This window comes from Lampris incognitus, chromosome 4, assembly GCF_029633865.1.
Source record: "Lampris incognitus isolate fLamInc1 chromosome 4, fLamInc1.hap2, whole genome shotgun sequence".
Taxonomy (NCBI): domain Eukaryota; kingdom Metazoa; phylum Chordata; class Actinopteri; order Lampriformes; family Lampridae; genus Lampris; species Lampris incognitus.
Window position 1 is genome coordinate 22,118,963 of NC_079214.1, and position 25,732 is coordinate 22,144,694.

At 42.5% G+C, this 25,732-nt stretch overlaps 2 protein-coding genes and 1 long non-coding RNA gene across 3 annotated transcripts; 2 read left to right on the plus strand and 1 right to left on the minus strand.

Moving 5' to 3' along the window:
- Positions 1-36: 36 nt before the first annotated feature.
- On the minus strand, positions 37-21,738 carry LOC130111807 (uncharacterized). Its single transcript, XR_008810173.1, has 3 exons — positions 21,558-21,738; positions 3,981-4,070; positions 37-570 (listed from the first exon to the last, which is right to left on the minus strand). It is a non-coding gene; the product is annotated as an uncharacterized LOC130111807 (long non-coding RNA).
- On the plus strand, positions 10,636-15,037 carry LOC130111804 (solute carrier family 25 member 44-like). Its single transcript, XM_056279092.1, has 4 exons — positions 10,636-10,793; positions 11,417-12,084; positions 12,256-12,383; positions 12,881-15,037. Exons 2-4 carry the CDS (start codon positions 11,457-11,459, stop codon positions 13,070-13,072), a joined length of 948 nt encoding a protein of 315 aa, XP_056135067.1. The 5' UTR covers positions 10,636-10,793; positions 11,417-11,456; the 3' UTR covers positions 13,073-15,037.
- On the plus strand, positions 18,543-24,812 carry LOC130111806 (cellular retinoic acid-binding protein 1). Its single transcript, XM_056279094.1, has 4 exons — positions 18,543-18,678; positions 19,991-20,169; positions 20,858-20,971; positions 24,183-24,812. Exons 1-4 carry the CDS (start codon positions 18,609-18,611, stop codon positions 24,231-24,233), a joined length of 414 nt encoding a protein of 137 aa, XP_056135069.1. The 5' UTR covers positions 18,543-18,608; the 3' UTR covers positions 24,234-24,812.
- The last annotated feature ends 920 nt before the right edge of the window (positions 24,813-25,732 follow it).

A 25,732-nucleotide genomic window follows, 5' to 3' on the forward strand; every position in this document is an offset into this window, starting at 1 on the left:
CCCATTTGTTTACAATTGTCTTTATGTAGTTCTGCAGTAATACAAATACAATAATACAGTAAGTACAATTGTGTGTGTGTGTGTGTGTATATATATATATATAAAAACTGTCACTCATGTGAGCTATAATAGCTTTGATATGAATTCTCTTTGAAGAAAAAAAAAAGGGGGGGCGGCATTGTGGCTGTTACTCAGCTGGCGCATTTCTTTCCATAATGGACACTCAGACTGCTTTCATGTGCCCTCTATCATAGCGGCAATCCCCCGTGTGACAGGCTCTCCAAATGGAGGAACTGGTGGCAGTTTGGGACAAAGTCTAAGACAGTGGAAAATGTGGCACCATCCACAGGGAGTTTGAGGAATACTGAGGCATCTGGGTGTTTGACATGACTGGTGGCCACAACAGGAGGACACTGATATGACAGTGGTGAACCTCGTGGCACAGATCCAAACCTGGAGTAGACCAGTGAAAGCTCAGACAAGCCATGCAGCACTGAGTATATTAGCAGTTGGGGTCTGAGACTTTTTAGTCCTTTCCCAAGGGTCACGCTGATGGGTCAGGGAAGGATCCTGAAACAAATGAAGCATAAAAAAAAACATAAACGTTAGAAGTACACATAGCCGTGGGAACATATTTTGAGCAGGGGGAGGCGAGAAAAAAAGAGGGGGGGTCGAGTTTTGCCAGGATTGACGTTATGACTGTGCATAGCCTAGACGCTTAAGTAAAACATTGATAAATGACTAGAATGTGAGATTAGTTGCTGCCGAGTGACAAATAGACTCTCTCTCTCACACAAACACACACACACACACACACACACACACACACACACACACATACACACGTGGTGGTGACAGGCCTAACGTTATGGGCACTGCTTTTCTATGCAGAGTGCTTGTACGCTGACCGTGATGCTGAACATCAACACTCATTTCTGCATGACACACAAAAGCATATCACCACTTAATGCAGACTGCTCAGCGGCAGCATAAAAAAACAAACATAAACACACGTAATATGTATGCCTATAGCCAAAGCACAATCTCCAAAACACAAATGCAGGCTCCACGGCAGCAGCACATAGCCTAAAATCAACCTACAAGAACACATGGGCCTATCAGCCACATGCAATCTCCAAACACAACTGCAGGCCGCACAGCGACAGCATATAGAAATCAATTCATACACGTAGACCTATCAGCCACAATCTCCAATCAAGAAATATATAATTGCCTTGCCTTACTGCCGGCCTGCATGCAGAACTCCAAATGTGGCCTTTCTCTCCAGGTTGGCATTGATAAAGTCCCTCATGAGGGCATCAATGTCCAAACTGTCCAATATATCTCCATGCATCTGAGCAAGGTGAGTCAGTCTTTTTTGTGCCATAGTTGTGCGTAACTATGTCTTCAGACGACGGAGAGCGGAAAATGTCCTCTCCGATGAAGCAGCTGAGATGGGGAGACTTAGGCGGAGTTTGATGAGGTTTTCAGCTTCGTTGAAAAGAGCCCTTGTTTGTGGATGGAGTTTAGACATGGTTGTTGCGATGTCTTTTACTGTCTTGGGAGAATCACTGCAGAGTTCTCCCATCATTTTCAGCTGGCTCTCCAGTCGGGCTTTGTCAAAGTGCAAGTGAAGGTGAAGGGAATCTATATCCACTATTGGTTGTTTGTTGGCTGCCTTAATAAGCACCTTTTCTCTCAGAGCTGCTGTTTTCATGCCATCTTGATCAAATCTCCTCTTTACTTCTGCTGTGACCAAGTCCACAGCTTCGTAGAACTCTCGTCTCCATGAGTGTTGCGCAACGTGTGCGTCTGCCTCTGGCTCTGCTGTGTGTCGATAACAGGCTGGGGTTTGTGTCACCCTGTGCTCACCTGGCATTTTAAGTCCCACTGTGGATAGTTTGTTATAGCATGTTATCCACCACTGTATCATCCAGAAGGGCCTCCATGCACCTTCCAATCAGTTTGGCACACTCAAGGGCGCCCGGTGCGCTGGCTTTGATATGCTGCAAACTCCTGGACACCGACTCACATGGCTCAAATATTGCTTCACAACAGAGGAGGCCATAGTAGGTTTTAGCCTTCATTGCTTGCTTTAGCAGGCCTCCGATCTTAGCTCTGGTCTCTCCCCTCATACTTCTGTCATCCTTAAGCTGCTCCAGTGCTTTGATGATTTCTCTGTAGGCACTACACACACGTTTGAGAGCTATTGTTTGTATGCACCATCTTGTTGGATATGTGGTCAGTATGGTAATATCTCATTGCAGCCAAACATGGACTCAGAGCTCCTTGAGTTTTGCTGATTCAAGGATTACCACAGCTACAGTGGCTTGCAAAAGTATTCATACCCCTTGAACTTTTCCACATTTTGTCACATTACGACCACAAACATAAATATATTTTATTGGAATTTTATGTGAAAGACCAACAGAAAGTGGCACACAATTGTGAAGTACAAAGAAAATTGTACATGATTTTAAAAAAAATTTATAAATAAAAAACTGAAAAGTGCGGTGTGCAAAAGTATTCAGCCCCCTTTTCTCTGAGTGCAACCAATTGCCTTCAGAAGTTGCCTGATGATTGCTGAATGATCGAATGTTGACCTAATGACTAAATAGAGTCAACTTGGGTGTAATCTAATCTCTGTACAAATACAGCTGTTCTGTGATGGCCTCAGAGGTTTGTTAAGAGAATATTGGGGAGCAAACAGCATCATGAAGTCCAAGGAACACACCAGACAGGTCAGGGATAAAGTTGTGGAGAGGTTTAAAGCAGGGTTAGGCTATAAAAAGATGTCCCAAGCTTTGAACATCTCACGGAGCACTATTCAATCCATCATCCGGAAATGGAAAGAGTATGGCACAACTGCAAACCTACCAAGACACGGCCGTCCACCTAAACTTACAGGCCAAACAAGGAGAGCACTGATCAGAGATGCAGCCAAGAGGCCCATGGTGACTCTGCACGAACTGCAGAGATCCACAGCTCAGGTGGGGGAATCTGTCCACAGGACAACTACTGGTCGTGCACTGCACGATGGAAGAGTGGCAAGAAGAAAGCCATCGTTAAAAGAAAACCATAAGAAGTCCCGTTTGCAGTTTGCCAGAAGCCATGTGGGGGACACAGCAAACATGTGGAAGAAGGTGCTCTGGTCAGATGAGACCAAAATTGAACTTTTTGGCCTAAATGCAAAACGCTATGTGTGGCGGAAAAATAACACTGCACATCACTCTGAACACACCATCCCCACTGTCAAACATGGTGGTGGCAGCATCATGCTCTGGGGGTGCTTCTCTTCAGCGGGGACAGGGAAGATGGTCAGAGTTGATGGGAAGATGGATGGAGCCAAATACAGGGCAATCTTGGAAGAAAACCTGTTGGAGTCTGCAAAAGACTTGAGACTGGGGCAGAGGTTCACCTTCCAGCAGGACAACGACCCTAAACATAAAGCCAGGGTTACAATGGAATGGTTTAAAACAAAACATTCATGTGTTAGAATGGCCCAGTCAAAGTCCAGACCTAAATCCAACTGAGAATCTGTGGCAAGATCGGAAAACTGCTGTTCACAAACGCTCTCCATCTAATCTGACTGAGCTTGAGCTGTTTTGCAAAGAAGAATGGGCAAAAATGTCAGTCTCTGGATGTGCAAAGCTGGTAGAGACATACCCCAAAAGACTTGCAGCTGTAATTGCAGCAAAAGGCGGTTCCACAAAGTATTGACTCAGGGGGGCTGAATACTTTTGCACACCGCACTTTTCAGTTTCTTATTTGTAATTTTTTTTTAAAATCATGTATAATTTTCTTTGTACTTCACAATTGTGTGCCACTTTGTGTTGGTCTTTCACATAAAATTCCAATAAAATATATTTATGTTTGTGGTTGAAACGTGACAAAATGTGGAAAAGTTCAAGGGGTATGAATACTTTTGCAAGCCACTGTATGCCCTGAACAAAGTTCATTGAATCAGCAATGAAACCCACCTCATGCGCAGCCTCCTGAAGAATTAGGTCAAGTGAATGGTTGGCACAGTGGACGCAGAGGGACTCAGGGCATGTTTCTTCTAGCTGCACCTGAACACCCGAAAACAGTCCTGACATGTTAGAAGCTCTATCAAAACAATGGTGTGGAGCATGAAATCAAATACAATGCTAGTAAGTGTTGTCATGATCTGCAGAACCAAAGAGGTCAGTCATCTAAAATTTCCTGATTTTAAATTGTCTGATAATAATCTTGGGGTATGTAATAAGGTGAAATATCTTGGGCACTATATTACTGAACAAATGACAGACAATGATGATATTTATAGGCAATGCTGCATGATGTATGCACAAGCAAACACTCTGTCACGCAAGTTTGGTATGTGTTCAGTTAGTGTGAAGATGTCTCTGATCAGAGCATATTGTACACGGCTTTATACTGCACACCTGTGGTCAAACTATAAAAAAGCAAGCTTACAGAGGCTTCAAGTAGCTTATAATGATGCTACGAGAATACTACTAAAAAGACCTAGATGGTGTAATGCAAGTGAAATGTTTGTGGCTGCAGGAGTCAGTACCTTTCAGGCTCTTCTAAGAAAGCTCATGTATAAATTTATTTGCTGGATCAATGACTCTGATAATGTAATCATCAACAGTTTAACTAATATAAGATTCAGTGCCATATGCTACCAATCCCGGCAGTGGGACCACTGGTATAGCTGCCTCCTTATAAGACACTGATTTAATTCCATTTGTTATTTATTGTGTTTACTCTTTGTATTGTCTGGGGTTTGTCTTTTACCTATTTGTCTTTGTCTGTTATGGACCCTGAATCTGCAATGAAGTTTTGAATTGAATTGACTTGAGTATCCATGGAGACGCTCAACTGGGATGTTCAGCCTGAGAAATACATCTTTGATGCACTTGAACAGGGTCTTTCCGCTCCTGTCAGGGGCATTGTAAAATCCAGTGAATTCAGAGTGAAACTCCAATTTCTCATCCACATACTGCAGCATCAATGAGAACTGCTCTGTTGTACTGGAGTCGGTGGTACCATCAGCTGTGAGTCCATAGTACGGACTATTTCTGGCACGGGATACAATCTCACGTTGAATAGCGCAGGCACATTGCTGAATGACTTCATTCTGGATTGTGCCCGAGAGCCAGTTATCTCTCCTCTCAATCCACTGTCTCTCTCCTGGGAGGTTGTAGGTACGTTCAAGCATCAGTTCATACAAAATGCCATCACGGGTGCTGTCACCCCGAAAAGCCACCCCCTTCTTTCCCAGGAAGAGCACTGACTTGAACATCAGCTCCAAAACATGCCTTGCTGTGTCTTGAGTTTGGCGGGCAGCGTCAGATAAAAGGGCAGTAATTGGGGTGTTTTGTTTAGAATGGTATCACTATGAAGTTTAGACTTTTCATGCTCGTTGAATTTTTCTATGGCTTTCCGCCAGTTTGTGAAGCCTCCCTTGACAAAACTCAGCTTAGGCTCCAAGTCTGCTTCCTCCTCCTCCTCGGCTTGATCCGCCAACTCGAGGCTCAGTCTCTTTTTGTCTTTTTTGGGCTTCCCAAAAAACTCAGAAATGCGTTTTTGTGCCATCTGGACTGGTGTTCAGACACTTGACTTGACTGAGTCACTGACGGGTGCCGTCATGAGACAATTGTTGCTTGTTGTCATAGTGGCTTAGGCCTCTTACTTTTTAAAGTCAAATCATTAATGTTTCCAATTAATTTTAATGAATAGAAGAATGAATGAAATTAATTTTATTTATTCATTTGTTATTTTTTTTAAATTTATTTATCCCCCCAGTTTTTCTTGGGCTCCCTGCCAGGGGGTGCTGCAGCATCCTCAGGGCCCCTACTTCCCGGGCACTGGAAGTACAGGTATTAAATGCATCGTCCTTCCACATGTCTCTTGCAAGTTCAAATTGGTATCATAAAATTATATTACAGCGAATTCCGGGGGGGAGCAGTCAAGAACCGCCACAGCCAGGACGCGAACTCGTGTATACCGCACCGCGGGGGACAACGTTAACCAGTCGACTAAGGGATCTGATCCGTTAGCCAAGGGCTAACGTATCTATTTATCCGTGCACGTTAAAATATGATCATGAATACACAGTAGCCAACAATACTGTACAATAATAATGGCCATCTCCTGTGTATGTTTGATGATTATTTCAATACATACAATAGTTTATGAGGAAGTGATTATACTGATAATAATGGTGCGTTGATTGAAGAAATGATTGACACAAATCTTGTATGTATAAACAATGGTAGAGGAACAAGATTTTATCTCATCTCATCTCATCTTCAGCCGCTTCTCCGGGGTCGGGTTGCAGTGGCAGCAAGCTAAGTAGGGCACTCCAGACATCCCTCTTCCCAGCAACGCCCTCCAGCATCTCCTGGGGGATCCCAAGGCGTTCCCAGGCCAGATTGGACATGTAGTCCCTCCAGTGAGTTCTGGGTCTACCCCGGGGTCTCCTTCCAGGTGGCCGTGCCCGGTAAACCTCCAAAGGAAGGCGCCCAGGAGGCATCCTAATCAGATGCCCGAACCACCTCAACTGGCTCCTTTCGATGCGAAGGAGTAGTGGCTCTACTCCAACTCCGGATGTCCGAGCTCCTCACCCTATCTCTAAGGCTGAGCCCAGACACCCTACAGAGGAAATTCATTTCAGCCGCTTGTGTCCGCGATCTCACCCTTTCGGTCACTACTCAAAGCTCATGACCATAGGTGAGGATGGGAACGAAGATTGACTGGTAAATTGGGAGCTTTGCCTTCCGGCTCAGCTCCTTCTTCGCCACAACGGCCCGGTACAATGCACGCATTACTGCTGATGCTGCACAAATCTGCCTGTCAATCTCCCTCTCCATCCTACCCTCACTCGTGAACAAGACCTCGAGATACTTGAACTCCTTCACTTGAGGCAACAGCTCATCCCCAGCCCGGAGGGAGCAATCCACCATATTCCGGTAGAGAACCATGGCCTCAGACTTGGAGGTGCTGACTCTAATCCCGTCCATTTCACACTCAGCTGCAAACCGTCCCAGTGTGCGCTGGAGGTCGCGTTCTGATGAAGCCAACAAAACCACATCATCTGCGAAGAGCAGAGATGCAATTCTGAGGTTCCCAAAACGGACACACTCCTCACCTTGGCTGCGCCTTGAGATCCTGTCCATGAATATCACAAACAGAATCGGAGACAAGGGACAACCTTGGTGGAGTCCGACACCCACCGAAAATGTGTTTGACTTTGTGCCGAGAATGCAGACACAGCTCTCACTTTGGTCATACTCCCCCAGTACACCCCCCCCACACACACACACACAGAGTGCCCCGGAGTACACGGTCGTAAGCCTTCTCCAAGTCCACAAAACACATGTAAACTGGCTGGTCAAACTCCCATCCATGCCCCCCTCAGCACTTCCGCAAGGGTAAAGAGTTGGTCCGTTGTTCCACGGCCAGGACGGAATCCGTATTGTTCCTCCTGGATCTGAGGTTCGACAATCGGTCGGAGCCTCCTTTCCAGCACCCTAGAATAGACTTTCCCAGGGACGCTGAGCAATGTGATGCCCCGATAATTGGAGCACACCCTCCCTTCCCCTTTTAAAAACAAGATATATATATATATATATATATATATATACTATATACTATATACTATATATAGTAACTGCCCCTGGTTCTCGAAAGCAAACGCGGAGAGTCTCGACTGGTGCTCGATAGGGTGTTTATTTTTTCCTCTCTCTCCCGCTCTCCTTCACCGTCTCGTAACACCGTGAAAACTAGACAGATACACAAAATGGCATCAATATACCGTCCTATCTAGCTTCACATAACAAGAAACATAAAGGGAACATAAATTTCACTGTACAAAACAATTACACTGAAATAAATTGTACATGAACACGTTTCCATATTACAGCAGACAACGTAAAGTAGCTAGCACTGTTAGACAGATCCTGAATATGAAACGAGGCGAAATAGCCATTTACCTTATTCCGCAGACCAAGGGTGTTAAAAGAAAAGGAAATCTGCTGCTTTCTTCGTGAAAGAAGGTAAGTAAAAAACATTTACGCTTGCAATAAACTTAGGTAAGTCTCTTTTTTAAAAACATAAAGGAAAAGTTTGTCTTTTCTTTTTAGGTTCGTTACTTGCCATGTAGCATCTCCTAGCCTTCACGTGCCACCAAGCTCTGACTCAATGACACAATTCCGCTCTACAGGATCAACAACAAGGAAAAGATCGCCCTCACGTGGACATAACAGGTAAGTACATGAAATAAATCAATGTATATATTGTGCCAACAGCTTGCGAACAGGTAAATCAATAACAGGTAAGGGAAAATGTCCAACCACCGTAAATGCAAATCTGTATATTAAACATAAATATGGCACCAAAAAATGGCAGATCAATAGTTGCCATTTACATATATGAATAAGATACATTGATTTAACATTGATTTCTGCAAATATGGCTACCCTATGTGAATGGAAAATATGCAATAATAACATGGGTAGTGACCATTTTCAAATTAAATACTGATAAACATACCCAAGAAAGTGCTCCTTTAAATAGCTGGAGCTTTCAAAATGTTCAATGGGACAAATTTAAAGAATGCTGCAGGGAATTAGCTAACGGTGTTAAAATGACTGGTAATGTGGATGAATGCACTAGTTAAGTTACCTATATGATAATTAATGCTGCCTCAGAAAGTATGACTAAAACTCTGATAACAGGGATTACGAGAATTGTGCCATGGTGGAATTATGTGTGTAGCTTAAAGAAAGAAATAGTGCTCTCAGAAACCTCAGAAATAACCTAAAGTTTGAACATTTTGATAGAATACAAAAGAAAGAGAGCCACAGCATGCAAAATAACCAAAAGAACTAAAAGGAATACCCGGAGACAGTCTTGCTCTTCTATTGGAAGAGAGAGAGATGTGGGTCATGTATGGATTATGGTAAAAAAGATGAGTGGGAGGATAACTAACAAAATACCAGTACTTGCAGATGGAGACAGTCTACTAATAACAGAAATGGAAAAAGCCAACCTTCTAGAAAAAGTATTTGCCAGTTGTTCATGATGGAAATCACCTTACTGATTGACATACATAAATAAAGGAAAGAAGAGCTCCTAAAAGATAATTAAATTGTGCATGGTGAAAAGGTAGACATCAGCTCAGCTATGGATAACTTCAACTTGAGGGAAATGAGAAGGGCATTAGGGGGCAGTAGGTGCTCTGCTCCGGTATAAGCTCTATTAAGTTATGTCATGTTCAGACAATTACCAGAGGAACCATTAGAAATAGTGTTGAAACTCTGCAACAAGATATGAACAGAGGGAAGATCACCTGTTAAATAATGCTGTGTCCAGATGAACTGATTCAACTTTCTGAGCGTAAGGGTAGAGATTATTACACAATTCAAAAGTCTGCCAGAGTGAGCAATAATAGAGGTAAATGATAGAAAGAAAATTCTCTTTAGGTTGAAATTAGGACATGCAGGATTCAATGTTACTTTATACACCATGAAAAAGACCGTGTCAGATAAATGTGAGACTTGTAACTGCAAAGAAACAGGTGAACTTGTGCTGATAGGTTGTAGAAGGTTCAATGTAGAAAGAGAAAGACTGAAAGGCAGGGTGGTAGATAAGAGATGGGGGTGGAGCATCAAAGGTCTGTTAGAGACAGGGGGCAAACAATTACACGAAACAGGTTTACTATCCATAATATAACTTCTTTATAAAGTCATGATGTTGACATGATGTTAACATAAAGTCATGATGACATTACCTGTGGAGGCATGGAGGTGTTTAGGAGATGCAGTGGAGTTTTTAACTAAATAGTTTAACACAATCTCAGTGTTAAACAAACATAGGTTAAACATAGCCGTGGACTATGATGTTCGCAGATGATATTGTGATCTGCAGTCAGAGTAGGGTGCAGGTTGAGGGGAGCCTTGAGAAGTGGAGGTATGCACTGGAGAGAAGAGGAATGAAAGTCAGTAGCAGCAAGACGGAATACCTATGCGTGAACGAGCAAGGAAAGCGAAATGGTGAGGTTGCAAGGGGTAGAGGTGTCGAAGGTGAATGAGTTTAAATACTTGGGGTCAACTGTTAAAAGTAAGGAGGAGTGCGGAGGAGGTGAAGAAGAGAGTGCAGGCAGGGTGGAGTGGGTGGAGAAGTGTTGGGGAAAGACAGGAGGTGGGGCTGGAGGTGGCAGAATTGAAGATGCTAAGATTTTCGTTGGGAGTGACGAAGAAGGACAGGATTAGGAACGAATATATTAGAGGGACCGATCAGGTTGGATGGTTTGGAGACAAGGCAAGAGAGACAAGACTGAGATGGTTTGGACATGTGCGGAAGACAGATGCTGGGTATATTGGGAGAAGGGTGCTGATGATGGAGCTGCCAGGCAAGAGGAAAAGAGGAAGGCCAAAGAGGAGGGAGGACATGCAGGTGGTTGGCGTGACAGAGGAAGATGCAGAAGAAAGGAAGAGATGGCGACTCCCAACGGTAGCAGCCGATAGTTATAGTAGATAAAGTCATGACGTTACACACTACGGTACAGTAGGTGGCGGCATGTATCTTTAAAGTTGGTTTGTAGTCCACCAGTAAAACCGACAAAGAAGAACTAGATAGCCCAGCGAGGTTAGTTGCTAAGGAAGGGGTTGGTATTCCAATATCATTCATTTTTTGTTGATCCTTAGTCTTGTCTGCATTGTTATTTTTTCATGACCCGTCAACATGAAGTTGCAGTGGAGACCGACATCGAGGGCATGGCTTTGAAACAACACCTGTCCAACAAGGTTAGTTAACGACTAAGGGCTTGCTAAACTATGTGCTACGGTTAGTCTGAGAAGCTAGCTCAGCATTTAGCTGAATTAGCTAGCTAGCCTTGGGCGTGAGCCACCGTTAGACGCTAATATGTGCCATGTGTTTCCAATTCTTTTTTCCCTACATTCACACGGTCAATAGCTTTAATCAACAGGAGTGTATTTTAGCGTGGCATTGTTTTTTATGTTGAATTTCATTTTTGCCTGTAGCGTTACACCGAGCTGGAACACGATGTCCCACGACCTGTGTTGTAATTAACCTGCTCAGACGAGTATTATAACATTCATGAAACGACTCATTTCGAAACTTGCCTACAATATAACGACAAACAAAATTATCTTGATAAAGCAGCTTATACCCGAAGCCAGTCGATTACGGAGTTAGCTAACCTTGTCAAGTGAAACTGTGACCTTTAAACCTTCTAACACACACTAAATATGTATAAACATTGCTCTCTCCCACTCCTCTCAATTGGAAATGGGACACAACAGTTAATTTCAATACAATACTAAAAAAATACGTTTGCCTTTGTTTTCCTGACACGGTGGGTTGGTGTGCACAGCATTTGTTGACATAATGTGTTTACCTGTTCAAGCACCAGTTTGTCTAATGTGGGGCCTCCCCGAGCTGGAAGGATGCAGCAGAAGAGGAACATCCAGATTATCGAATGGGAGGACCTGGACAAGAGGAAGTTTTACTCCTTTGGGGTGTTCATGACTATGACCATCAGGGCAACTGTCTACCCAGCCACGCTTATCCGCACACGGCTGCAGGTGCAGAAGGGCAAATCACTATACAGTGGCACCTTTGATGCCTTCTTCAAGATTCTGCGGACCGAAGGCATACGAGGCCTGTATCGTGGCTTCATGGTCAACACCTTCACACTGATCTCAGGACAGGCCTACATTACCACCTATGAGCTAGTGAGGAAGTATGTCTCCAACTATTCCACTGACAATACATTAAAATCCCTAGTGGCAGGTGGCTCCGCATCACTGGTGGCCCAGAGCATCACTGTCCCCATCGATGTCATCTCTCAGCAGCTGATGATGCAGGGCCAGGGGGAACACCTTACTCGCTTTCAGCTCCAGCCCAGGGCAGAGGTGGGAAAGCCCAAAAGGATGTTTGGCCAAACCAGGAACATAATAACACAAATTTTTGCAGCTGATGGTTTCAGTGGCTTCTACAGGGGCTACGTGGCCTCTTTGCTCACCTACATCCCAAATAGCGCTGTCTGGTGGCCTTTTTATCATTTTTATGCTGGTAAGTTGGAATTTATTCACTTCCACGATAAGGGAACAGAGCATTATTTCCCAAGTCATTAGGCATCTGTTAGTTGCGTTATCCACTTTTGTCAAGATTAAGCCCTCATTATGTAGCTTTGACCTTTGTCTAAAGATGTTTGATATAAGCTTATGTTATAATGATTAACAGAACAGCTCTCCAAACTGGCTCCCAGTGACTGCCCTCATCTTGTTTTGCAAGCCATGGCTGGACCATTAGCCGCTGCAACTGCCTCTACTGTTACCAACCCAATGGATGTTGTCAGAGCCAGAGTGCAGGTAAATTCCAAATAGAACAGAGAAGGATGGTACTCACAAGGTGTGCCATTGTCATCAAATACTTTAAAGTGGGGTTCACTTGGGTTAAATTGCTTAAACGCCACTGCGGTTATCATATATCACCATAAGTATAAGGGAGTTAAACAAAAACAACTGTTCTCTAAACTAACTTGAAAAACGTCCTTACTTCAAGAGGAATTTTTTTACATTGAGCAGTCCCTGTAGTTTGAAGGTTCTGGATAATTTTTTTTTCTTTTGCTATTTATTAATCAGTGTTTTTACACATTTGCACATTTGTTATCCTCATCTAAATCCAAAATCCAAATCTGCTGATTTGACATGGAGCCTGTGAGCAATGGTGATGCAAAATGACTCAAATGAGCACTCAGTGGAGGTGTTACTGAAAAAAATCCTGTACCATACAGTGTTTTTTATTTTTATCCTGGATAAAGTTACCCAGTCATGGAGTTTATGTATTCTGTCTTTGTATCAAACAGGTGGAAGGGAGAACTTCAGTGATTGAGACTTTCAAGCAGCTGATTGCAGAGGAGGGTTTCTGGGGGATGACCAAAGGACTGTCGGCACGCATCATTTCCTCCACACCCACTGCCATTGTAATGGTGGTAGGCTATGAGACGCTAAAGAAATTGAGTTTGCGACCTGAGCTGGTCGACTCAAGACACTGGTAGAAGATATCTGGACATAGATGACATGGAACAGTGTGCCATTTTACCCCTCACCCTGAGTCTGAATAGGTTTGAAAGAAAGCTATGTTGTAGAATATTAGCTTGAGGACCAATCTAGACCCAGGCCGCTTTGCCTATATTCTCACCTCTCCAAACCGGCTTTCATATCTACTGTGTTCTTCCTTTTTCTCGGCCTTTTTTTTAAACTGTTGCCTTCCTTGTGTGAAATCAAGATAAGTACTGTAAGAACTCACCAAATGTGATCAAGAAGAACTGTTTTTTTCTTTTTTAATGTAAGGTATAAAATGCAACTTTTTGGTTTATGTTGGTACATTTGCTTGGCATTTGGCTTTTACTGTACAGAACCTGTCCATCCATCCATCCATTATCCAAACCGCTTATCCTGCTCAGGGTCACGGGGATGCTGGAGCCCCCGCGACCCTGAGCAGGATAAGCGGTTTGGATGATGGATGGATGGACAGGTTCTGGTATCTGTACAGTAAAAGCCAACTGCCAAGCAAATGTACGAACATAAACCAAAAGGTTGTCTGCATTTCTCTTTTGTTTATATTATAGGTAGCAAAATTGAGGTGCTGCATTTGTGAGCATTTGATTTTCAGTTAGTGGCTAAAACCGCAGTATTTTACTCCACGCAAATTGATAAGCCTGAAACCCAGTGAGCTAAAATTATTTGCAAATTATAAAATTATGCAAATTATATTCATAGAGGAATTATGATGATAAGCATTGGTTTAAAATTGTTAGTAGCTTTCTCCCAATTATTTTTTTCTCCTTTATAATAAAATAGTGGTGTAAGAAATGGAGCCACATTAAATGCCTATACAAGTTGCTTGTCAAGCCATATACATGTTAGAGGTGTTGAAATATAGCTTTGCTTACTGGCAAGCTAAGTGACAATTTGCCAGTAAATTGCAAATCTACAGCATCATGGGTCTCTAGGTAACAGTCTAGCAGGTTCAAGTGTCCAGCATTTTCCTTGAAGGTGTTGGGCCACCAGCTAACAACTCTGAGTGAGGGCAGCTATGGGAGATAGAAAGGCATCAGGTTGAAACAATGCTCTGCTTTCTTACTGTGGCAGTAAATCTTCTGAGTACAAGCAATGTTTTCTCTTTGTTTAACACAAAATGTGATTGTATATTTCTTGTCAATTGTGTAGATATGTTTTGTCAAAGGAAGGCATTCATTTCTCACTAAATATTTATTTTGTTCTTGTTTCTAGTCTTTGTAACTTGAATTTGGATGAAGCCAGCAAAACATCCAACCACATCTGGATTTCATTAAGATAGACTTCTTAACTTGGTGAACCATCACTTTAAAGAGCCCTTGCACTAAAATCAAAATGTGATGCTCTTTGGACCTCTAATCCTATTCAACAAGTAGACTGCATTGCTGTCTGAGGGAAGTTACTTCATTTTATATAAGAGGATGTTTTGCCACCATTGCAGTGCAGACTGCATTTTAAATTATTTTGTCGTGGAAAAACATCCCATTCGATCAATACCCGCACCTGATCATTGTCATCCAGCTAAATGCATTGGTCATGCTTTAGAAATGAATAGTTTTTAACTAAGAAATGCCTTGTTATATGATGGACTCATACAGATTCATGGCACATGGAGGATAGCACACATGTCATCTTAATTTGTGTAAAGGCAAATTTCAAGCCTGAGAGAGTGTTGGTAATTGCCCAGAAAGAAGCCAATGTGTACGTGCAGAATATTTTGAATTTAAGGATTCACCTTTTCAGAGTCTGTCATAACTCCTAGATTGTGGTCATGTTGGGTTGACGATTTGTTACAGCTTTAGCATAGACACTGGTTCAGAATCTGTGGTAGTAGTCAGCAATCACAGCGCTGTATGTCATTGTGCACAATACATGTGGTTTTCTGTTTGCCCATCTGAATAGGTCTACTTCCTCGGTGGTCAATAAAATACCACAACTTGTAAAGTCAACTTGTGAATTCTCTCTGCAACGCAGGCAAGTCAAACTTCACATTTGACATGCATTTTACTCATCCTTAATGTACCAATTCTTTTGTTAGGCATACACTACCGTTCAAAAGTTTGGGATCACCCAAACAATTTTGTGTTTTCCATGAAAAGTCACACTTATTCACCACCATATGTTGTGAAATGAATAGAAAATAGAGTCAAGACATTGACAAGGTTAGAAATAATGATTTGTATTTGAAATAAGATTTTTTTTACATCAAACTTTGCTTTCGTCAAAGAATCCTCCATTTGCAGCAATTACAGCATTGCAGACCTTTGGCATTCTAGCTGTTAATTTGTTGAGGTAATCTGGAGAAATTGCACCCCACGCTTCCAGAAGCAGCTCCCACAAGTTGGATTGGTTGGATGGGCACTTCTTTGAGCAGATTGAGTTTCTGGAGCATCACATTTGTGGGGTCAATTAAACGCTCAAAATGGCCAGAAAAAGAGAACTTTCATCTGAAACTCGACAGTCTATTCTTGTTCTTAGAAATGAAGGCTATTCCATGCGAGAAATTGCTAAGAAATTGAAGATTTCCTACACCGGTGTGTACTACTCCCTTCAGAGGACAGCACAAACAGGCTCTAACCAGAGTAGAAAAAGAAGTGGGAGGCCGCGTTGCACAACTGAGCAAGAAGATAAGTACATTAGAGTCTCTAGTTTGAGAAACAGACGCCTCACAGGTCCCCAACTGGCATCTTCATTAAATAGTACCTGTTAGAACCTGTTTGTGCTGTCCTCTGAAGGGAGTAGTACACACCGGTGTAGGAAATCTTCAATTTCTTAGCAATTTCTCGCATGGAATAGCCTTCATTTCTAAGAACAAGAATAGACTGTCGAGTTTCAGATGAAAGTTCTCTTTTTCTGGCCATTTTGAGCGTTTAATTGACCCCACAAATGTGATGCTCCAGAAACTCAATCTGCTCAAAGAAGTGCCCATCCAACCAATCCAACTTGTGGGTGCTGCTTCTGGAAGCGTGGGGTGCAATTTCTCCAGATTACCTCAACAAATTAACAGCTAGAATGCCAAAGGTCTGCAATGCTGTAATTGCTGCAAATGGAGGATTCTTTGACGAAAGCAAAGTTTGATGTAAAAAAAATCTTATTTCAAATACAAATCATTATTTCTAACCTTGTCAATGTCTTGACTCTATTTTCAATTCATTTCACAACATATGGTGGTGAATAAGTGTGACTTTTCATGGAAAACACAAAATTGTTTGGGTGATCCCAAACTTTTGAACGGTAGTGTACATTAGGAAAGATTCAAATATATTTAGTTTTTCCCTTCTTAATTCATCTAACATCGTATGACTCATCTGGCTCAGTTTGAGGTTTCTTGATCAGAGCAGGCCACCCTGTTATGGCTAACAAATAAGCCAAAAAATAACACATTCACAAAAAATCAGAACTGCAAATTGCACTATCTACTACTGCTGCATCAAAAATTGACTGAAACTGTTTTGGGTTTTTTTGCAAGCTGCAGAATCACTTGCTAGTGGCGTGTATGGGTTATTTGCCATATTATAAGCCATATTATATCAATGTTGTGCAGTCCTGTTCCGTAGTCTGTTGTCCAAATAAAGAGATTTAGGAGGGTTTAATGTAATTTGGCTGTCTCAGTGGCTAATGCCTTCTCTTGATACTCTTATAACCAGGGGGGGTGTGTACCAGTACTTCTTATTGGGGCTGACATTTTGACACCTAAGGTCACATCTCATTATGCCACTTTGGCAGTAAGATGAAGAGATCTATTAGTGAGAAATCAATTTTGAAGGGGAAAAAAATTTAAAAGGAAAATTAAGGCCAATAAATGTAATAACAGAAAAAAATCAAAAGCAGAATTATAGTATGTATATATATATAATATAAAGTCTTAATATTCCACTCATTTGTTGAGCACTTTTATCTACACCATTGATGATTTCTGGGGGAAAAAACGCTATATATATGAGATAAGGCATGAAACAGGCTTTTACTGTCTCATAAAGATATAATTTATAATGCCAAAGCTGCTTATTAGCATTTCGTTTTAAAGTGATGTGCGATGAAGGGAATGCGCCAAACAGTTTCTTAAAATGTGGTTGTGTTTAGAAGAAAGAAAAAAAAAATTGCTGTCTCTGCTGAAAACATTTCATGATGTTATAATGGTGGAAAAAAATTATTATTTTTTTTTTTTTGGTGACATCTGGCTTTCAAAAAATAGCACGCCAAAACCGTGATTAATTTCAGATTCTACTCGTTTAAATGAAAGTTATCTTTTGCAGGGCGACAGATGGAAGTACACTATACACAAATGGCAGTGCACTATGCGCTCAGTAACCCATACGTTATTGCTTTTTCACTGCACCCCCTCGCGGCTTTTCCCCCCTTTTACTTGATCCAAATTCTGAAACTTTCTTCACATGAGGCCACATGTGCTTCTTCTACCCTTTAGAGGTAAAATCACCCCAAAGACTGACAGACAGATGTAGTTGTGAATGAGACAAACTGGCAGGCCGGGTGAAGTAGACAGAGGGCTTTTCTTAAAGCTGACACATCCTGGTGGGATGACGGAGAGCTCCTTGCTCTGCTCTATACATTAATTATCAAGCTGCTGTCTAGAAGACACTCTGTCAGAGAGACGGATGAGGAGCTGTCACAGGGGCAACAAACCTGGCTTGGCTGGGGTTAGGGAGGGGCGGGGATGGAGGCCAGCCTCTCATTCTCATGGGATGTGATGATAACATTTGTGTGTGTGTGTGTGTGTGTGTGTGTGTGTGTGTGTGTGTGTGTGTGTGTGTGTGTGTGTGTGTGTGTGTGTGTGTGTGTGTGTGTGTGTGTGTGTGTGTGTGTGTGTGTGTGTGTGTGTCTCCTGGTGGCGAGGTGGGGTTAATTTTTAAAAAAATATCTTTTAAGAAACTATTATAAAGGCAGTGTAGTTTGATCTCCTAGCCATCGCCACACCCTCATATTTAGCAAGGAAGACGGACAATGTGTGTGTGTGTGGGGGGGGGGGCAACATAAGAAAAATGTGTAGGAAATTAAAATAATTGTTGCCTTTTTATTGCACAAGCTATTAATAATTAATACAGGCTTTGACAAACTACCACTTAGTGTGTAAATACACAGTGTGTTTTTATAAAGGATTGCTGCACAGTTCTCTGGTGGCTTCATTGACATTGCAGATGATATATCGATACTACTTACAAGCCCGGCTGAACTTATGCACAAGTCACTTTGACTGGCCATTGGGAGAAGGGCGTTTAATTCTCTAATGAGAATAAACCATTAAGGGTGTGTGTGTGTGTGTGTGTGTCAGGAGAAGTGATAGAAGGGGTGAGATTTGTGGTGTGGGATCATTACACATGGAGAAAGGGAGGAGATAGGGCCCAGGCAAGGAGGGGCAGGTTATGTGTGGGAGGACTGGGGTGGGGGGTGGGGGGGTTATAAGAGGGGGCTGAAGAGAAAAAGAGACTTAGAAGCACTTGAGGAGGCGAAGGCTGGTGCAGGGAGTCAGACGCACGCTCATCAACCCACAAGAAAATGCCCAATTTTGCAGGCACTTGGAAAATGAAAAGCAGCGAGAACTTCGACGAATTGCTGAGAGCCCTTGGTAAGAAAAAAAAATCATCCTTTATTTTTGCCATTTTCAGAGAGATTTCTCGTGCATCGCTTTTCGCTCCAGTAGCAAGACATTAAGTTAACTTCGACTGATTCTTGTTAGTAAAGGAGAGTTTCCAAATAAATGTCCCTCTCTGCAGGAGTTGTGTCAGATTCTGATTATTGGTTTAGATTGTAATACATTTTTGGTATGGTTTCATATGGTCTTCATTATTTTTAATGCCATTGCATGGTTTTTGCACTGCAAAAATAAATAAATAAATAAGACCGGGGGGGGGTGTGTGTGCATGAGATACATCAATATGGTGGTACGCGTGTCATATCACATACTGCACGGGTTTTAAGGAAGTTGTGAATTAGTTACAGCTCAGCATAAAGTCTGAATATATTTTGGCAGCTGGTGATAAATGTGTGATGCATATCACTTCATCCATCCTCTGTCCCAAATATTTTTTTTTTTTAACTCCTCGTGAGATTCCACTGGATCCAATCTGTATCTAGATATCACCATATTCAGCATGGACAAAGCAGTTTTTTCATCGCAGCGGTTTTCCTTTCCTCGTAGGAAACAAGTCGCAGCAGACAGAGTGAAGATTGCGAGTCTCATATTACTGGACATGCCAGTATGAGTATATGAATGAGGATCTGTAAATGAGGATGAATGGGAAACAGACCCAAGTGTTGTCTCGTCTAATCGTTTGTACTGTAACTGTTTGACAGGGAGGGTGAAGAGGGTTTGCAGTCATTTGCAGGACAAAAATCTATCATGAGAGCTAAACAAAGAGAACAGCGCCAGCATTCCTCTCTCTCATCAGCCTGTCACTGTGCTCCCTCCCATATTTGCAACATCTACTGATAACCATCTCTAATGTGGCTGCTGGAGAATCCTTTCATATGAAAACTGACAGGATAAATGCTGCAATATCTTCCTCTGGCTCCCAAAAGGTGACATGGATAGCTTCTTTTCACCAAGGCCTGGCTGCCTGAGACACATGCCTCTGTCAATATTTCTCCCCTGCGAAAATAAGCCAAATTTCCCCTCCGCAGGAGAAAACTCTTGTCTTTCACCTTTCCGGGACCCTGAGGAGACATGCTAAATGTGCAGCCACTCACACTTATCATCAGACAATAAAATATGGAGCAAAGCGGGGCTCATAAATGAGTCCGAGCTTTGAACTTTTCCATTTTTCAATGCGCCAAGAAATGCATGTATCAATTACAACCTTTCACTTGCTTTCACAACTCATCGGTTGTCCTGCCTGATAGCGATGCACTCATGACACAGTCCTTGCGTGTCTTCTCAGGAGTGAATGCCATGCTTAGGAAAGTGGCAGTGGCGGCTGCGTCCAAACCCCATGTGGAGATCAAGCAGAACGGTGAGCAATTCTACATCAAGACTGCCACCACCGTCCGCACCACTGAGATCAGCTTCCTCATTGGCCAGGAGTTCAACGAGGAGACAGTGGACGGCAGAAAGTGTAAGGTAATTATTCTGTGCATAAGAAGTCTGTGACACACTCCTTTTTTTCCCAAGAAATTTTGCCTTACTGCAGTTTTATATTTTGATTTCATTGGTATTATTTTCTATATTTCAAAGCAGCTTTCCCCTTTAGTACCTGCTCGTTTTATTTTATTTTATTTTATTTTAAATATATTTGAGGCTTAATGCAGTAAGGGAGGGTACACAACCCATGTCAATTCATCTGTCTCTACACTGTTTACTGCTGCCATCTGGTTAGCTATGAATAAGGTAAATATTCTGTTAGTTAGACATCTGGTTAGCTAGGAGCTATGCATAGTTGTTCTGTTAGACATCTGTCTAGTTATGCGTAAGGTAAGCTATTCTGTGTACACAAAGTCTGTGATATGCAACTTTTTCTGAGCAATTTTGCCTTACTGCAGCATCTATTTGGATTTCATCAGTGCTATTTTCCATTTATTTCGAAACACCATTCCTCTTTGATACCCGTTCATGTGCTCATATTTGAGGCTCAGTGCAGTAGAGGAGGGTACAGGAAGATGAACAAGAGTGTTGATACATAACAAATGTTGGCCCATCCTGTTTCTAGTCAGTTGTGCTTGATAAAGAGGACAGTACAAATAAATGAATGATTACATTTGGGAAATTGCAGACTCAGGGTCTCACTCAATCCGACTTATCTGTCTAACAGAGTTTGGCAACGTGGGAAACAGAAAACAAGATGTTCTGCAGACAAACCCTTCTGAATGGGAGCGGCCCGAAGACTTTCTGGAGCCGAGAACTCCGAGGGGATGAACTCATTCTGGTGAGGAAGACACTTTTTGTCTGATTTTTTTCCCCCCTGCAATTATTGCATACAATGGGATTAGGGAACAGGGTGCATGCTAACTACAAGTGAAAGTAGTGATATATCTTATTGAATGGATGGGATATTTGGAAAGAAGGTTGAAAACTTTGCAACAATTAATTGGATTTGACCGCTCGGGCCATCGGGGGGCCTTCTCTTTGTCTCCAAATAAGTGCACACAAATGGGCACACTGCTGAGCAGATAATGGCATTGGGAGATTTATTGTAATAGGAACAAGGACGGGGGCACATTTTTGTGGGGATCCGGGACGAGGAGAAAACGATTTCATAAGCGCTCGGTTGAACTTTTTACCCAAATAGTTTGAAGAATATGTACGAGTTGTTCACAGAGTTTTGGATTTCAATGAGAATGAGCGACAACATTGCCAATTTGTCATCGTCACTTCTTGTGCCACACTGAAGGTGTGTGTAGGTGGTGTCTGCATCTCTGAAGGTGCGATCGAAACAGATCTATACTGTTTTCTAAAAGACCGAGTTTCTGTATTATTAGCTTTGTAGGTCGAAGAAAAAGAGAATTATTTACCCCAAAAAAGCCGAATCCTCAAATGAATTCGTTCACACCGTTGCTCCAAACACTTTCATCATTTGCTGCGACACCTCTTCATGGACTCCGTGGGATTTGAACGGCTGTGGCTGCGCTGGCTAGATGACATTACACCAGCAGACGTTTGCTATTAGAGCAGCCAGCAAGGACACTTCTTTCTCCGGTGAACAATCCAAATGTGGGGGTTTTGTGTAAACATCTGGGACTGCTTGGTTTTATAGGCCAGATGGACAACAATATCCGGGTCCAAAAAACTGTTGAGTCCGGTTTATGATGTGGATGGAGATGTCCTGTCCTATCTTCTCTGACTGACCGCAGTGGAAAACTAATCAAGAAAACACCGAGGCTGTTTTCTTTGGACTGGATGCCAAGCTGACACACAGGGAAACAAAGGCCTTGGACAAGTGTGGAGCCCACCTGTTTCTGTTCAAGATAAGGGTGTGCGCTTTTTGTCTGCACTGGAATGATCAAATGCACCATGATTGGCCCCGCAGAGTTATGTCACTGGGAAAGTTTTTGATTTTTCAAAATGCACGAGTTTATTAACTCTGATACCAGAGAGGGACGATAGGTCAGAGGAGAGGTCTTTATTCCAGCCCACTCTTGTAATGTGAAACTTTTTTTTTCATCATGTCACACTTCTTTTTTTTGTTTGATTTTTGGTGGACCAAAGGCTAATCGCTTTTCTTGTAGAGCGTTGGTTTAAACACGATGGATATGTGGAAAGTACCTTCTGGTTTTTCCGACTGTGTCATCATCAGTGAACACCCTGCTTGTTAAACTGTGGCAAGCTCCAAGTTTCATGCCTCATCCACCAGAAATACAGTTCTCATCTCTTGTCCAAACCATCCCGAATGCACCTACAAAAACACAACAATGCCTAAAGGCTTAAATCCTAACATTGGCTGGTAGTTGACGAGGACAGAAAGCTTTGGAAGAGTGCATAATGTGCTGCAATCAAAATGCAAGAGCTTATCCACAGTGAGCAGACTGCAGAATATATTCACAATAACCATTTACAAGAGTCTGAGGGATGCGTGGACGAGGGTATAAGGGCTGTAGGAATGAGCTACATGCTTGTTCTGGGACTTGTGCATTTTTTGGATTTTCAGTCAAGCCATGAGTTATGGATCTGTCAGATTATTTCTCTTCTTATAATTACTGGTGTAAAATGGGACGTGTGTGAGGTGAGAGGGCTTTGTGTGTGTGTGTGTGTGTGCGTGCGTGCGTCTGTCATCTGGCCCTGGTCCAAGTCTACATGCTCCTGCGGGCTTTAATGGGCCTCATTGATCATGCAGTTGAGAAATGCCAATGGACCCTGATGCTACCTCCAGTTAATGTCTCCCCCGGCATCACCGCCGCACGCCAGATGGAGTCATCTCAGCCCCATTTTTTATAGCCTCGGCCTGTCCTCCCTCACTCTCTCACTTCACAGCTCAGGATAATGATGATCTGTGGCGCTGACAACTTCAGATGCTGTATTGCTACGCTCCTGAGACCCCCATAAATCTTTAGGATTTGGACCCACCCCTAACCCCAGGCACATAGCCCATTCCCCCTCTCTGACACCTTTTCTGTCACTCTGAGTTCTTCTTCTGCAGCTACCATATTCCTGATTGAATACAGCATCCGACTGGAATCAAATCCTTAATCTGACACTATCCCATTTAGCGACAGTGATCTGACTTGGTGAAAGGTGAGGTTTACGAAACCCTCTGCAAAAGCCGTGCAGCGAAGGTCTACAGCACACGAGGCTGAGGACAAATCAGACTATTCAGAAGACTAGTGGAAGGTAGAAGGTGTTTTTTACATTTTACAGAGGATAAGAAAGGCGGGAACCTTCGAACATTTGGAATATCGCAATATGTATCAAATTGGTATGAAATTATTGGTTTGATATGGCTGAGTGGTTAAGGCGATGGACTGCTAATCCATTGTGCCCTGTGCGCGTGGGTTTGAATCCCATCCTTGTCATCACATTCGGTTTTAGTGGTTAGTGCGGTCACCTCACAGCAAGAAGGTCCTGGGTTCAAGCTCTGGGGTAGTCCAACCTTGTGGGGTCATCCTCTGTGTGGAGTTTGCATGTTCTACCCGTGTCTGCGTGGGTTTCCTCCCACAGTCCAAAGACATGCAGATCAGGTGAATAGGCCGTACTAAACTGTCCCTAGGTGTGACTGTGAATGTGTGTGTGTCAGCCCTGTGATGGTCTGGCGGCCTATCCAGGGTGTTTCCCCGCCTGCTGCCCAGTGACTTCTGGGATAGGCTCCAGCATTCCCACAACCCTGAAAGCAGGATAAGCGGTTTGGATAATGGATGGATGGATGAATTATTGGTTTATTGTGGCAATTAAATCCAGTTGTATTAGCTGAGAAAAGAGTCTGTTTGAGCTTGGTTCTCCAAAATAAAACAAAATTGGTTGTCCACTTTTATTGTATTTTGAAAGGCCGAACAGCTTTATTAGTTTAAATCAACCACATCCGTCAGAGGTGGAAAATGTTCGATCCTGATGGGGCACGGTGACTGAGGGTTATGGCTGCAGGCAAAGGGAAACAGAAACTATATAGACCGAAACAGTATTTACAGATTTTTTTTTTTCTGTTTCAGATGTTTGGAGCCGACGATGTCGTGTGTACACGGATCTACACACGGGCATAGTGGAACTTCTACATCTCACAGCCGCCAGCGTCCTTCAACAACATCCCAGTTAAACCTTCAGAAACATCCGGGTGAAACCTGACAGTCGGTGCTGAGAGATTTCAGGAAACAACCTGCTATTCACAAGTCAATAACAGCGGTCCAGAAATCATAATTTGTCCAGATATCATACCTTTCCTGTTTGTATTTAATTTTATTAGCTTTGGAAAATGAACTCTAAGAAGTGTGGTTTGTTTAATTATTACAATATATGGCATAAAAACATGACAGGGTTGCAGTCCATTCAAAGGATCTTTTAATGCCAAACACCATACTATACTCGTGTACAACATCATAAAAGTCAAAAAAACACATGGCAAAGAGTAGAGACACAATAAATTGGGTAGAAACACAGTCTTTATGTACAATCTAGCTCCCCGGTTGTTCATGTAGTATTCAGTATTAAACACGGTCAATAAAAAAATAAAAACCCAAGTTATAAACTGCTCCGAGATTGTCTGTAGCTGTTTGAATTACTGACAGTTGCCTTTATGGACCTCCTTGAAAAGGTTGCAGGGTATTTTTTTTCCTTTTAAGTTGGGTATCTTCATTTCGGGAGAGCGATGCCAGTCCTTTGGGTCACACCAAACATCTGGTGGTGTTGCCTGCAGAGGTTATATGGTCCATGCATGACACTGTTTTGACCCAGGAAGGTTTGAACAACATCATTCGATGGGCTTTGGCGATGTGGGGAAAAGAACCGCTGTTTTCCTGTCGATTTCCATTGCTTCATATACTTTTATCATTCAATGTTTTACATAATGCCCAGTTTTACAATTCAAAATCAAGGTATTCTATGGACAGATATGCAAGTTTTGATCAGGCAAGGCAAAGAATAAGAGTATAATACGACGTAGCCCTGACTAGCCCAGTAGCCCCGGATCACAAACATGCAAAAGGTTTTTGGTCTAATCCAATGTTATGCAATTCCACACCATCGATAGGTCTTCACACCTACCAAACACTACAACAACCTATTTCAACAACTAGCACATCTTCAAATCTGAGAAGGGAGGTACGAATTGGTACAAGATGGCGCTACTGACGATGGAGCTAAATAATACCAGGTGGTTTTAATATATGGTTGGAATGAAAACTTGAATTCTCTTGGGCCTGGATGGCACAAGGTAAAAGACCCCTGGTCTAAAACTTTCCATTCACCTTCACCCACAATATCTACAGTGGCATTTATACATTTACAAAACAGACTGCTGAAGGGACTACAGCAATAATAAATCATTGACATCCCAGTTTTCAGGGAAAATAACATTCACATTTATACTTCAGCAAAAACAAACAGGTTAGACATACTGCAGTTAATCTGATTATTGCTTGCATGTTGTCCTGATGCTACAACTGTGCAGAAGTTGCATGTCTGACATTCACATAATGGCCTTGTTGCTGTTTGGTGACACTTGGTTATAAAAAAAAACAAACAAAAAAAAAACATACAACACACA